This window comes from Vipera ursinii, assembly GCF_947247035.1.
Source record: "Vipera ursinii genome assembly, chromosome: 3".
Lineage (NCBI taxonomy): Eukaryota > Metazoa > Chordata > Lepidosauria > Squamata > Viperidae > Vipera > Vipera ursinii.
The window spans coordinates 149,791,943-149,806,077 of record NC_139516.1 but is presented as its reverse complement, the minus strand read 5'-3'; the positions used below and the strand labels follow the sequence as shown (position 1 = coordinate 149,806,077).

At 44.5% G+C, this 14,135-nt stretch overlaps 1 protein-coding gene across 2 annotated transcripts in view; it reads right to left on the bottom strand.

Annotated features, from left to right (window-relative positions):
* The window catches only part of CDKAL1 (CDKAL1 threonylcarbamoyladenosine tRNA methylthiotransferase), a 307,006-nt gene that overhangs the window by 242,216 nt on the left and 50,655 nt on the right, over positions 1-14,135 (bottom strand). For both annotated transcript variants that reach the window (XM_083359500.1, XM_083359501.1), the window contains one exon: positions 12,373-12,457. In XM_083359500.1, the coding sequence (XP_083215626.1) occupies positions 12,373-12,457 (85 nt within the window). The remainder of the gene's footprint in view (positions 1-12,372; positions 12,458-14,135) is intronic.

Sequence of the window (14,135 nt, the reverse complement as noted above, 5' to 3'; positions counted from 1 at the left end):
TGCCGACCTTTGGGGAGGTTTGGGCGCCTCCCCAAACCTCCCCAAACCTCGGCAGGTCTGCGCGGAGGAACGGAGACCTGCCGAGGTTTGGGGAGGTTTGGGGAGGCGCCCAAACCTCCCCAAACAGGAACGGAGACCTGCCGAGGTTTGGGGACGTTTGGGGAGGCGCCCAAACCTCCCCAAAGGTCGGCAGGTCTGCGCGGAGGAACGGAGACCTGCCGAGGTTTGGGGAGGTTTGGGGAGGCGCCCAAACCTCCCCAAACAGGAACGGAGACCTGCCAAGGTTTGGGGAGGTTTGGGGAGGCGCCCAAACCTCCCCAAAGGTCGGCAGGTCTGCGCGGAGGAACGGAGACCTGCCGAGGTTTGGGGAGGTTTGGGGAGGCGCCCAAAGCTCCCCAAACAGGAACGGAGACCTGCCGAGGTTTGGGGACGTTTGGGGAGGCGCCCAAACCTCCCCAAAGGTCGGCAGGTCTGCGCGGAGGAACGGAGACCTGCCGAGGTTTGGGGACGTTTGGGGAGGTGCCCAAACCTCCCCAAACGTCGGCAGGTCTGCGCGGAGGAACGGAGACCTGCCGAGGTTTGGGGACGTTTGGGGAGGCGCCCAAACCTCCCCAAACAGGAACGGAGACCTGCCGAGGTTTGGGGACGTTTGGGGAGGCGCCCAAACCTCCCCAAAGGTCGGCAGGTCTGCGCGGAGGAACGGAGACCTGCCGAGGTTTGGGGACGTTTGGGGAGGCGCCCAAACCTCCCCAAACAGGAACGGAGACCTGCCGAGGTTTGGGGACGTTTGGGGAGGCGCCCAAACCTCCCCAAAGGTCGGCAGGTCTGCGCGGAGGAACGGAGACCTGCCGAGGTTTGGGGACGTTTGGGGAGGCGCCCAAACCTCCCCAAACAGGAACGGAGACCTGCCGAGGTTTGGGGAGGTTTGGGGAGGCGCCCAAACCTCCCCAAAGGTCGGCAGGTCTGCGCGGAGGAACGGAGACCTGCCGAGGTTTGGGGAGGTTTGGGGAGGCGCCCAAAGCTCCCCAAACAGGAACGGAGACCTGCCGAGGTTTGGGGACGTTTGGGGAGGCGCCCAAACCTCCCCAAAGGTCGGCAGGTCTGCGCGGAGGAACGGAGACCTGCCGAGGTTTGGGGACGTTTGGGGAGGCGCCCAAACCTCCCCAAAGGTCGGCAGGTCTGCGCGGAGGAACGGAGACCTGCCGAGGTTTGGGGAGGTTTGGGGAGGCGCCCAAACCTCCCCAAACAGGAACGGAGACCTGCCGAGGTTTGGGGAGGTTTGGGGAGGCGCCCAAACCTCCCCAAAGGTCGGCAGGTCTGCGCGGAGGAACGGAGACCTGCCGAGGTTTGGGGACGTTTGGGGAGGCGCCCAAACCTCCCCAAACAGGAACGGAGACCTGCCGAGGTTTGGGGACGTTTGGGGAGGCGCCCAAACCTCCCCAAAGGTCGGCAGGTCTGCGCGGAGGAACGGAGACCTGCCGAGGTTTGGGGAGGTTTGGGGAGGCGCCCAAACCTCCCCAAACAGGAACGGAGACCTGCCGAGGTTTGGGGACGTTTGGGGAGGCGCCCAAACCTCCCCAAACAGGAACGGAGACCTGCCGAGGTTTGGGGACGTTTGGGGAGGCGCCCAAACCTCCCCAAAGGTCGGCAGGTCTGCGCGGAGGAACGGAGACCTGCCGAGGTTTGGGGACGTTTGGGGAGGCGCCCAAACCTCCCCAAACAGGAACGGAGACCTGCCGAGGTTTGGGGACGTTTGGGGAGGCGCCCAAACCTCCCCAAAGGTCGGCAGGTCTGCGCGGAGGAACGGAGACCTGCCGAGGTTTGGGGACGTTTGGGGAGGCGCCCAAACCTCCCCAAACAGGAACGGAGACCTGCCGAGGTTTGGGGACGTTTGGGGAGGCGCCCAAACCTCCCCAAAGGTCGGCAGGTCTGCGCGGAGGAACGGAGACCTGCCGAGGTTTGGGGACGTTTGGGGAGGCGCCCAAACCTCCCCAAACAGGAACGGAGACCTGCCGAGGTTTGGGGACGTTTGGGGAGGCGCCCAAACCTCCCCAAAGGTCGGCAGGTCTGCGCGGAGGAACGGAGACCTGCCGAGGTTTGGGGAGGTTTGGGGAGGCGCCCAAACCTCCCCAAACAGGAACGGAGACCTGCCGAGGTTTGGGGAGGTTTGGGGAGGCGCCCAAACCTCCCCAAAGGTCGGCAGGTCTGCGCGGAGGAACGGAGACCTGCCGAGGTTTGGGGACGTTTGGGGAGGCGCCCAAACCTCCCCAAACAGGAACGGAGACCTGCCGAGGTTTGGGGACGTTTGGGGAGGCGCCCAAACCTCCCCAAAGGTCGGCAGGTCTGCGCGGAGGAACGGAGACCTGCCGAGGTTTGGGGAGGTTTGGGGAGGCGCCCAAACCTCCCCAAACAGGAACGGAGACCTGACGAGGTTTGGGGAAGTTTGGGGAGGCGCCCAAACCTCCCCAAACAGGAACGGAGACCTGCCGAGGTTTGGGGAGGTTTGGGGAGGCTCCCAAACCTCCCCAAAGGTCGGCAGGTCTGCGCGGAGGAACGGAGACCTGCAGAGGTTTGGGGAGGTTTGGGGAGGCGCCCAAACCTCCCCAAAGGTCGGCAGGAGAAACGGAGACCTGCCGAGGTTTGGGGAGGCGCCCAAACCTCCCCAAAGGTCGGCAGGTCTGCGCGGAGGAACGGAGACCTGCCGAGGTTTGGGGAGGTTTGGGGAGGCGCCCAAACCTCCCCAAAGGTCGGCAGGAGGAACAGAGACCTGCCGAGGTTTGGGGAGGTTTGGGGAGGCGCCCAAACCTCCCCAAAGGTCGGCAGGAGGAACGGAGACCTGCCGACGAGCCGCGGCTACACAGGGTATTCCTGTGTATTCAGGCTTGCAAAATGGCGGATCGAGCCTCTGCTGGCGGCAGAGGCTTGCAGAACGGCGGATCGGCTTATACTCGAGTCAATAACTTTTTCCAGTTTTTGGGGGTGAAATTGGGGGTCTCGGCTTATACTCGAGTCGGCTTATACTCAAGTATATACGGTAGTTTTTATCCTTTTTCCACATAGCATGCACACAATGGAGGTCTACAAAATTATGAAAACCACAGCTGCTGGCTGATCCTAGACATAAAGCTAAACCATGGCTTTCAAATTAGAACAGCAATCTTCAGACAAGCGCCCTGCTCTGGCCAGCGCACAGGGACTCAGTTTTCAAGCTACACAATGCTTTAGAGCCTGGGTGTCAAACTCAATTGCATCACGTGACATATCACGACACATTGCAACGTTTTTTGCCTTTGTGGAGCCGGGGGGGGCATGGCCTGCGCATGACATATCCAGCCCGCAGGCCGCCAGTTTGACACCCCGGCTTTAGAGTCACAACAAAAAGGTCTGAGGAATTACAGACCCCTTCAACAGCCGTGGAAGCACTTAATTGCTTTTATGCCTGAAGCTCAACCTAACACTAATGAATTTTAGCTTAGCTTTAAATTTAGCTTTAAAATTTTAACTATTGTTATTTTTAACATTCCAACTTGATTCAGTTTTCATCCATTCAATCATGTTTGATTCTTGAAGACTACCTGAATAAGACCGTGCACTTTTTTTTTGACAAGATTTTTCAGAAGTGTTTAGCACTGCCTGTTTTCTAAAGATGGAAGAAGTGACTGGCCCAAGGTCACCCAACTGATTTTGGGTGACCTTGGGCCAATCAAAACTACAACTCATGGTCTTCTCCCAGGTTCTAGCCTTAACCACTACACCCAACTGGCTCTCCAATTTTAACTACTGTTACTTTTAACTTTCCAACTTCATAAATTAAAGAACAGGCTATTTTACGTCATCTGTAGAGTTACACATATCTATGTGTTCAGAACTTCTGAAAGATGCTTTATTCTCCAGTTCTGTGAAAAATATATGCGGAACTTAAACCAGGAAAACAAAACTGAATCTCAACTATTTTCCTGTAGAGCCAACTTAATGTAAATCGGTTCTCAGAAATTTGCATGTCTCTTGTTGAGGTCAGCTCTTTCTTTAAATCAGGGGGGAAATGCTTCAACTGGTTTTGCTTGTGGGGAAAAAGCAACTTTCTATTTGGAAAATGATTTGTTCTGAAAATATTTATTACACTGGGGGCTGGAGGGGCTGGCAAATAACTAAGTGACAAAGGAACTTAGTTGTGAACAGAAATGGCAGCTTACTTCAGCACAATACAGTATGAGGAAGGGATGTATAAGCTATGTTGTGAAAGAAAAACTCACACTTTTAATCTGGCCTGCAATAGAACTGATGCTTGGAAAAGCAGCCAGGGATCTGGAGAAGTAATTCGGTCTAATGTCTAATTGGAAAACAAAGCATGGATCCATCAGCTAGATTTACCGTATGAAGTAATAAAAAAAAGCTAACCAGTTTCACTTTATGCAGCCATATCCATCAGCAGATGTTTTGCCTGGGAGCTAGGGTGACATCAGTTCAAACAGACCAGTCTCTGTATGCTTTATGAAGTTTGAAAAACGGATTTCTTTTATGAAATTACATTTTAAGAGGCAGCGGGTAATGTTTCCACAGTATATCAAGATACCAGCCCCTCCAAATATGAAATAACGGATTAGGTTTTATGTCATTAGTGTTTTATTTTTGTGTCTGCAATTAAGGAGGAAGGGGGAAAACCCTCCTGATGAGATAAGACTTTCTGCCAAATAAGTTACATTTTTTAAAGATTTTTTTCCCCACATTAGTGAATCAGTACTGTTCAGAGGACAAAAGAAAATTGCTGATACTGGATATCATCACCACTTGAGAAGCAGAAAATACTCTGTGTAACAGTCTCTGTAAATGGTCCACCGCCTTTTTAGAAACTGAACGAGAATTCTCCAGTATTACTGTCAACAATTTCACGAGTCTCCCATTATGTACTGAATTTAGGAGAAGTACTTCAGCAAGAACCAAAACTGCACAGAATGTAAGAGAGGACATGCACTGAAAAAATATAGGGACAACCCATGGCCCACTGGGTCACCATTCAGAGATGTTTCCTTACCTAAATAGAGAAACAGAACCATCTAGGCAAAAACAAAAAAAAAGCATGCGAACAGGTAAGGTAAAGGTACAGGTTTCCCCGCACATGCGTGCTAGTCGTTTCCAACTCTAGGGGCCGGTGCTCATCTCCGTTTCAAAGCCGAAGAGCCAGCACTTGTCCGAGGACGTCTCCGTGGTCATGTGGCCGGCATGACTAGACGCCAAAGGCACACGGAACGCTGTTACCTTCCCACCGTAGTGGTCCCTATATTTCTACTTGCATTTTTACGTGCTTTCCAACTGCTAGGTTGGCAGAAGCTGGGACGAGTAACAGGCGCTCACTCTGCTACGCGGCACTCAGGATTCGACCCGCCAAACTGCCGACCTTCTGATTGACAAGCTCAGTGTTCCAACCCACTGAGCCACCACGTCCCTGGGAACAGAAGCACCTTCTAAATCCCTGCTGGCTTGACTGCAGCTGACTACTTTCTAGCAGCCAATGGCAAGACCAGTCTACATAGCCTCTAAAGGACTAGGGCAGGCGTGTTTAACTCCCAGCCCGCGGGCCGGGCACGTCATCCCAAAACCATGCCCACCCCATTGCTGCCAATGGAGAAAAAGTTCTGATACGCTGCGCGACATCATGTGATGTCGCAAGTTCATGTCTGGGCTAGGGTGAGACTACTCTACTAAGCCACTTGGTGGTAGCACAACAGCACTGAAATGACCACAAATTTGCCAAATTTCCTTGGAGTCACAGGTCCCAGATTTTGAATGCTTTCCGTACATTAGCCCATTTGATGTACCATGGTTCAAAAATGGGTGCTCTCTGATCCAGTATTTCACCCAGATAAAGATCATGAAAATGAGAGTTTTAGTAGTAATGTATATTATTAAAATGTATGTGCCTCCCAACTACCGGTGACTCTTGTTTGATAAGAGTCAAATTAATAATAAAATATCTTACATCCAAAAAAAGAAATGAGTAAAAAGGTGTTTTAAAAACATAATCAGCCATGAAATCTAATTATATCGATATAACATATCAATATTTGTAATGATATCAACACAAATGAAATGCATACTGATCATGTACACTGCAGTGAGTTGGACAAATTAGACCATTTTAATTCTTGTACAGATTTCACATTCAAGATAGAAATTAAAAAATCCGCAGAAGGCAATACAGGTTTTGATTTTAACAACAAATTTCATCTGGTGAAGACACACATACTGTTAAGAATTTGCTGAGCAAAATCACAGACTTGTTAAAGCTACTCACATGAGTAAGAAATCTCTGTAAAAATGTTTACAAATGACTCACACTTTCGGTTAACAATGTTTTTATGAACTAGTGGTAACACCTGGCCAGCCTTGGCCAATTTCAAAAAAAAATGGTTAATCACCTACCACCTTTGGCCACTCTTTGTTATTATTTTAACTTCTAAATGTTTGCCTATCAAGCTGTTCTGGTTATTTCCAATTTCATAAGAGAGACTTACGGTATTAGAATCTGGAAACAGCTTACCTGATTTAGTTGCAAATTCAATGTACATGGGAAGTTACAAAAATCCAGATAACGTTAAATGCATTCAGTAAGCATTTAGACTATTTTACTGACCTTTCCAGGATAAACTCTGTTTAAAATATTCCTTGCTTTGAGATGCAGTATTTTTCTTTATTACTGGTCTTAAGGAAGCTATACTGATAGACATAGTCCAAATATTTTAGAGTGCACAAAGTTAGCTTCCACGGGGCAGACGTAGCTTCTCAAGACTTGGATAGAGCCCACAAGAAACTCCACGAGTGGTCACTAAACTTTAATTTTAATGTGATGGAAGAAGAAACTTATTGATATATGATGCGAAAGTAATATTACTTATATAATTTTAATTAAAGGTAAACATGAATAAAATTCAGTTAAGTTTAGTTTTCATTCTGAGGCAATTTGCTTTTGGTCATCAGCACACTTTTTAAAAGTATAGCTTTTGACACAGAAAAAAAATAGCAGAACCACTTTTAGCAAGCATAATAGTTTGCATACCAATTTGCATAACTATTAGTTACTAGACCATCCATCTTTCTTGCTCAGTTTAGATTGTGTAACGAAAGTGGGAAGGTTTACCCTCTCACCGATATGCCTTGCAGTCACCTGCAGAAAGAGAATTTAAATATTTATAAAACAAATTAGAATTGAATCCAAATTAGGATGCCAGCCCACCAAGGTATTCATCTAGAACAGGGATTCTCAACCCATGGTACGCGTACTACTGGTGGTACTTTGGCACCTGGCAGGTGGTACGCGTACGATGGGCTGAAAATCACTGTAAAAAAAAAAGTGTAAATAAAAATGTAAAAGTGGATGAGCTGAAGCAGTGGCAGTGCCAGAGAGGCCTGGGGGAGAGTCAGCTGGAGCTGCAGTGTTGCCGGGGCTCTGTTGAGAGCCCAGGATCAATGCATGCAGCTACAGCTGATCGGCGCATTCGGTGGCCTGGGGGGTGGCTGGCAGCCGCACGCAGTCTTCGGGCGGAGATTCAGCTGGAGCTTTGGCGTTGCTGGGGCTCTGCTGAGAGCCTGGGATCGGCACACACACCTCCAGCTGATGGGCGTTTCCAGCACATCCGGAAGGGAAAAGGAAGAGGGAGGGGGAGAGAAGACATATAAAAGGAGGAGGAGGAAGAAGAGAAGATATGAAAGGAGGAGTAAAACCGGTACTTTCCCCCCCTTTTTTAAAAAAAGGCTTGTAATAAGTTTACTAGTCTACAGAATAAAATACAAAAGCAAATAGTGGGACACAGTGGGGAGGAAAAAAGGGAAAGAAAAGTGAGAGGGAGAAGGGAAAAAGAAAAGGCTTCCAACTTCCAACTTCCTCTGTTGCAGTAGAATGAAGCATTAACACTGAACCTCAACTTTTTACTTTTCCATAATACTATAAACTAGCCATTTCTATAACAACAAATCAATCTAATTGGTAAAGCCCCCAATCCCCTCCCTTTTATTTTTCCTTAGTCATCAAGTTTTTGACACCTTGCTAAGCACTGGTGATACTTGAATAATGTCATGTCCTAAAAGTGGTACAATCTCTGAAAAGGTTGAAAAGTCCTAATCTAGAACACAGGATATTATTCTTTTCTCTGACTGCACTGTCCTTTCAATTACCGATGGACAACTTCCAGTTAAAGAAAAACATACCAAATGGTGGAGTCCAGATAATCTGGAGTCATCCGACTCTTTCAAATTGAGATCAATTTGTGAGCATATTCAGTGTTATCTATACATTCAATCGAACCTCTTTTAGAGATAGAGTTCCAGTTGGAAAGTTGTTTAGATAGACGTGAATATTCTATTGCCAGAATTGATCTGCAGTGAGTGATGTTCGTCAGAGAGAGAGGAAGGAGCCACCAAACAAGGGATGATAAGCTGAAGAAGCTTTCTGTGGGATGACCAGATTATTACATGTAATTATGTCTCTGTTAGATCTAATGATGCTACATAATTGCTTAGACTACTTTCCATGGTTATGAATGACAAAACAGTCATATGAAAGGCTCAGTTTGTACAGATTTGTTTAAATGCTTGTGGTTGAAAATGAATATTGCTCAGGGTAGAAATGTGGAAAATTGTGAAATATCACCAGTAAACTAAAAGTCAAAGGGAACCAGCTCTATTGCTTAAAAGGTGATAAATGTCCTCTTCCAGCAACTGTTTCATCATTGGAACATGAAAGACAAATAATCTCTGCCAACGTTGATTCCCAAACTAGTAGCCAGTTCTTCTGTCAGAGATATTTAGAATTTAGACCCACTTTATGTTCTCTCAGGCACCAGAACACTCTTGACTCAGGGATAATCAGATATAAACACATATGACCAGAAATATGTATAAATGGTATCCAAATTACTTTGACTGGCAGTTGATTATAATATTCAAATTCTGAAAAAAAAATAATTAAGATGGTTTGGCATAAACAACAGAGGTAGAATATGAAATGGACCTATTTTACAAACATTTCAATGTGATTTCACATTTCAATGTGAAAATGCAATGAGCGATTCATCACTGAATTAATCTTCACCATTAGAGGTTTGAAAGAAGGAGCTCGCTCAATCATGATGTGATGTGACTGAATAATCAGCTTGATGAAGAAAATAACCATCAGACAGAGTATATTCAGGTCACTGAAAGCTTCGTAGGACAAAAACAACACTCTGAGTTGTGTTCCGAGATATACTAGAAACTCCTACAGATGTTTCAGCACAGACAAAATATCTCCTCTTGTAACCACAACAAAAAGGCCATTAGATAATTCTGGAGAAAGGTTCAGTTATATTTTGGACACAAAGAGGAGCTCCGATAACTGAGAACACTTTATTTTCACCATTCTGCTTCAATGCATGTGCCTACTACTATTGTCAAAAATGACCACTTGTAACAGTTGGAACCAAGTTAGTAATTCTGTTACCAAGATAATTGGCTAGCCAATCCATTATTGTTGCCTAACAACGTATTAACGGTGGGTGTTTAGGAAACTCGGTTTTTCTTGGCCAGAAAAGCACTAACTTTCTGCCAGGCTGCCAGTGCTTCACAACGTAAAGGAAAGACGGAATCACAGGCTGTTCATCTTTTAGCCCCACCCTCTGCTTTATTCTTCAGAGTACACCAGCTGCCTAACTAAAATTAAAATACAGCTCATGTTCGCTCTCAACAGAAGCCCATCTGCACACTGCACTAATCATCTGATTCCATAAAGTCCATTTGACTGTTTACTTAACAAGCAAGATTTTAAGACACACTACTGAAATGAGGTTTCCATCTATTCTTATTACTAACTGCCGATAATCAAAACAACCGGCAGTTTTCTACTAGAATCACAATAAGTTGTTCCACAGGGCAAAAGGAAGCTGCGCTGAAATAATAGTACCATAACAATTATGAGGGAAGTATAGCACAAAGTTCACTATTAAATAAAATTTAGGTAGTTACAGATCATTATATTAGTTCACCTGGAAACCATTATTTGGGCTTTCTTAAAAGAAAAGATAAGTCTTAAAGTAAAGAGGACTCCTGGGGACTTTCTGGACATATCCATGTAATTTTCTACACAATAGTATAGAAATATCATTTGCCACTGTCTTCTTTTGGGATTTCCTCCCCAATTTTCTAGTTTAATCTAGAGCCCTGGGAGTTGCCAGTTATCTGCCAGTCAGCCTAAACAAGTCCTATTTGTATTAATTGTTCAAGACCAGGCAAGGTTTATTAGATGTCTACTTCACTAGATTTGGCTTTTATTACTAAAGCTGAGGTTACAAATCCACTGATGTCACCATAACCAAGAAATGGGGTTCTCCATACATTCAGGACCCCAGTTCCGGGCATATAGCCAGATCAAGGCCTTCCCAAAAACTAGTGGGGTTGGGGCAATCTTAATCTCAGGAGTTAAGATGTTCCAGAGGGCAGGTGCTATGGCAGAAAAAGCATGCCTCTTGGTCTTCACCAGCTGACATTCTTTCACTGGCCCAGAATATGCCTATCTTGCCATATCAGATGTATGGGTAAAAACAACTGGAAGATGGTTCCTCAGGTAACCCATAAAACGGCTCTAAAAGTAACAACCAGGACCTTGACTATACATAGAGGCTTACTAGCAACCAGAGCAGCTCACATAGTTTGATTATCCTGAGGCTTACCTCAAACTTTTCACATCATCACATTCTGGGCCAAATGCAGTTTCTGAGAGATCTTCAAAGGTAGTCCTTTATAGAGTCCACTAGCTTAGTCATGAGTAATTGTGTGAAGGAACTCCCAGTCCAGGAAAGATCTTAGTTGACACACCAAATAGTCTAACTAGAGACCTTCCTGGCCATAATTGCCACCTACCTTATGAATCAAAGAGAACTTCCAACTTCCACTAGTTCTGTCTGGTGAAATATAATACCATTCAGAATTAAAGATGGAAAAGGTATGCTCAGAAGAACCAGAAACTGATAGCCACTCAATCTTGTCAAGGTTGAGTTTAAGTCTGTTCCTCCCAATCCAGACCAAACCACCTCTAGGTATTGTGACAAGATCTCTGTGACATCAAACGGTTGTCCTGGAGTTGAGAGGTATAACTGGGTATTGTCCTGGATCTGCAGCTCCTGCTGGAGCAGCACATGGAAGCAGTGGCAGGAAATCATTTGATGAGTCTGGGTGAATCTACTAACTAGTCACGCCTAGATCAAAGATATTGAAGATGGTAACTTTTGCCTTTATCATTTCTCAATTAGATAAGTGCAATTTGTTGTAGGTGGCAATGCCACTCAAGAAAATACAGAAACTGTATCTGGCATACAGCAGAGCTGTTTGCCTACTGACCAGCTCAAACTAGTTCATCAGAATAATACCTCTTATTTCAGACCTGTATTGGCTGACTGATTGACAATTAATTCGCCAACCTAGCAGTTCGAAAGCATGTAAATGCGGAGAGATAAATAGGTATCACTTCCATGGGAAGATAACAGCATTCCATGTGCCTCAGCATATAGTCATGCTGGCCACATGACCACAGAAGTGTCTTCAGACAAAGCTGGTTCCTTTCACTAAGAAATGGAAATGAACACTGGTCCTCCTTAACTATCTTACTCAAGTAACAAGGCCACAATCTGGCTAGGACAGGATGTTGCAGGTACCATCCTTGGAGACATTAGGGGTTGGGGATCTAGAAAATGGCATTTGCAGTAGCAGCCCCTTCAATTTAGAGCAACGTATCCCTTGAGGTCATATTAGTCTCCAGCACTTTATCTTTCAGGAAACATTATCTTGCACATGGCTTTTAGAGAGTGTTATTTAATGGAGGACAGCAGTAGATTTTTTAATATTGGAATGACTATAATATTTACAGATTCTATGTAACTATTGTTAAGCTACCTAGAGTAGTTTCAATAGGCAGCATACAAATAACTGTAATCAATTAAAGTCAATATAATTATTATTCAGGAATGTATTTAATAATGTTCCCATGCCCTTACATTAAAAATACAAGTTGGTAACAATTTTGGGGTCATATCCAAGATTTTTAGGGCCATCCTGGGGGTTCAACTACCTGGAATCCTCACTTGGAAGTTGTTCTGAGCATTCTGGAAAACAATAGTGATGCTTGTGTAGTAAACCAGGTAATAAACAATATTTGCAAGGATTTTATTAAAGAAAACAACTAAATGAACCAAGTGCTGTATAATTTCCACACTTCGGTGCAATTGCCACCAAATTATACCCGTCTTCTGTATTTTCCATTTCTGCTTTGAACAAGAATAGACATTATGCAAGGAAAGTTTTCAATCATCTCTACTAATTCAAGAGTGTTTATCAAAGCATAACACTTACTTAATTGAGTTTCGAAAGTGGTCTTCAGCAGGGCTTTTTACTGTACAACTATTCAATAGCCAGAGGTCTGCTTCTGCTGCATTTTCTGAAATATAAATACATGTTATGTATTTAAAATTTATTCTGTATGACATCACACAGAAGAGATTGTGATTCAACACTTTAATCAAAGGAGGGAAGTTTGCATAAGAATACGATTATGTGGCAATACTGGAGTATTAAAAATATGATTAAAAATGAACAAAAAACAGGTATAAATACTATGGGGGGGGAAAATCATATAAGCTGCTTAAAATGATAATTTGAGCAACCACACTTCTGCAATAGTTCTTCACTTACATAGATTGGATCATATAGATTATTGTCTTTTTCACCAAGCTGTGGTCCTTCGTTTACCCTTGATATAGTGCAGGCAACATGGACTCATCTTTTCTATTGAGAGCTAAGGGCTAACGTAGGGCAGGGGTCTCCAACCTTGGCAACTTTAAGACCTGTGGACTTCAACTCCCAGAATTCCACAGCCATACTAATGGCAGATTCATTACAATTGAAATGAAGGTGAGCAAATACATATTAGCATCAAGCCATCACATTAATGTGAAACAAAGCTGCCTATTCAAGATATATTCTGATCAGTATACAGTATACAGCCTTCCACAGGCTGGACGTTCAAGATGTCTGGGGAATGCAAACCCTAAACCTCTAAGCAGCTCATCCAATAGATCATATAAAATTAGGTTGTTTGCATCACTGCACAAGTAGTCCTCGATTTATGGCCGATATTTGGACCAGAATTACCGTTGCTAAGCAAGTTGGTTGTTAAGTGAATCACATCCAAAGTTAGGACTTGTTTGTTAAGTGAATCGCTGCAGTTGTTAAACAAATCATGCAGTCTTAAGCAAATCCAGTTTCTTCCATTCACTTTGTCAGGAGTCAGCTGGGAAAGTTGCAAATGGCAATCACATGATCCTAGGATGCTGCATGCTGGTTACCAACTGGCTGAATTTTGATTATATGACCTTGGAGATGTTGCAACTGTCATAAGTGCAAAGACCAGTCACAAGTTACTTTTTCAGTGCCACTGCAATTTTGAGCAGTCATTAAATTCCTTGTGTGTCCAATCACACTTGGCCAATATAGAATCCTATGATTCCAAAAGAATGGTTGTAAGTTAAGGACTACCTGTAAAAGATAACTTTTCAAGACTACTTATGTTGCCCAGAAAACGGGCAAAATGCAACTAAAGATATATACTTCTCCCTGGAATTGTTGATATGTGTGTCTAATTCCCTCTTCAATAGGAAACATGCGTTGTTCTACAAAGTTTGTGCCTGTTTAGTGAGACGCTGTATAAGTGAGTGTAAATAATTATTCTCTTACCCTTCTGTATGCCCTTTATCAATGCTCTGACAGTCAACAAAATAAATAACAAACATTGTTCAGAGAAATAAAAAGGGAAGAGTTAAAATTCACACCGTGGGTCTCATGAACTGACCCAAACTGAAGAAAAGGCATGAATGTTGTTTTGCACTCTTTTTGAGCCTGTTTTTACTACACAGATGGCAACAAATTAGTTACAGAAGTTTTGGAGATTTTTTTTAAAAAACAAAACAAAAGAAGCTTACTATAACCAAATGTAACAATTTAAACCCCGAACTGTAATATTTCCATAATTCAAAAGCAGTTAGAAATTTGCATTAAAGAGAGCTAACAGTGTTTAGTGACACGCAGAGTGTGTATCTGTAAGAATCGGATGCTTTCAA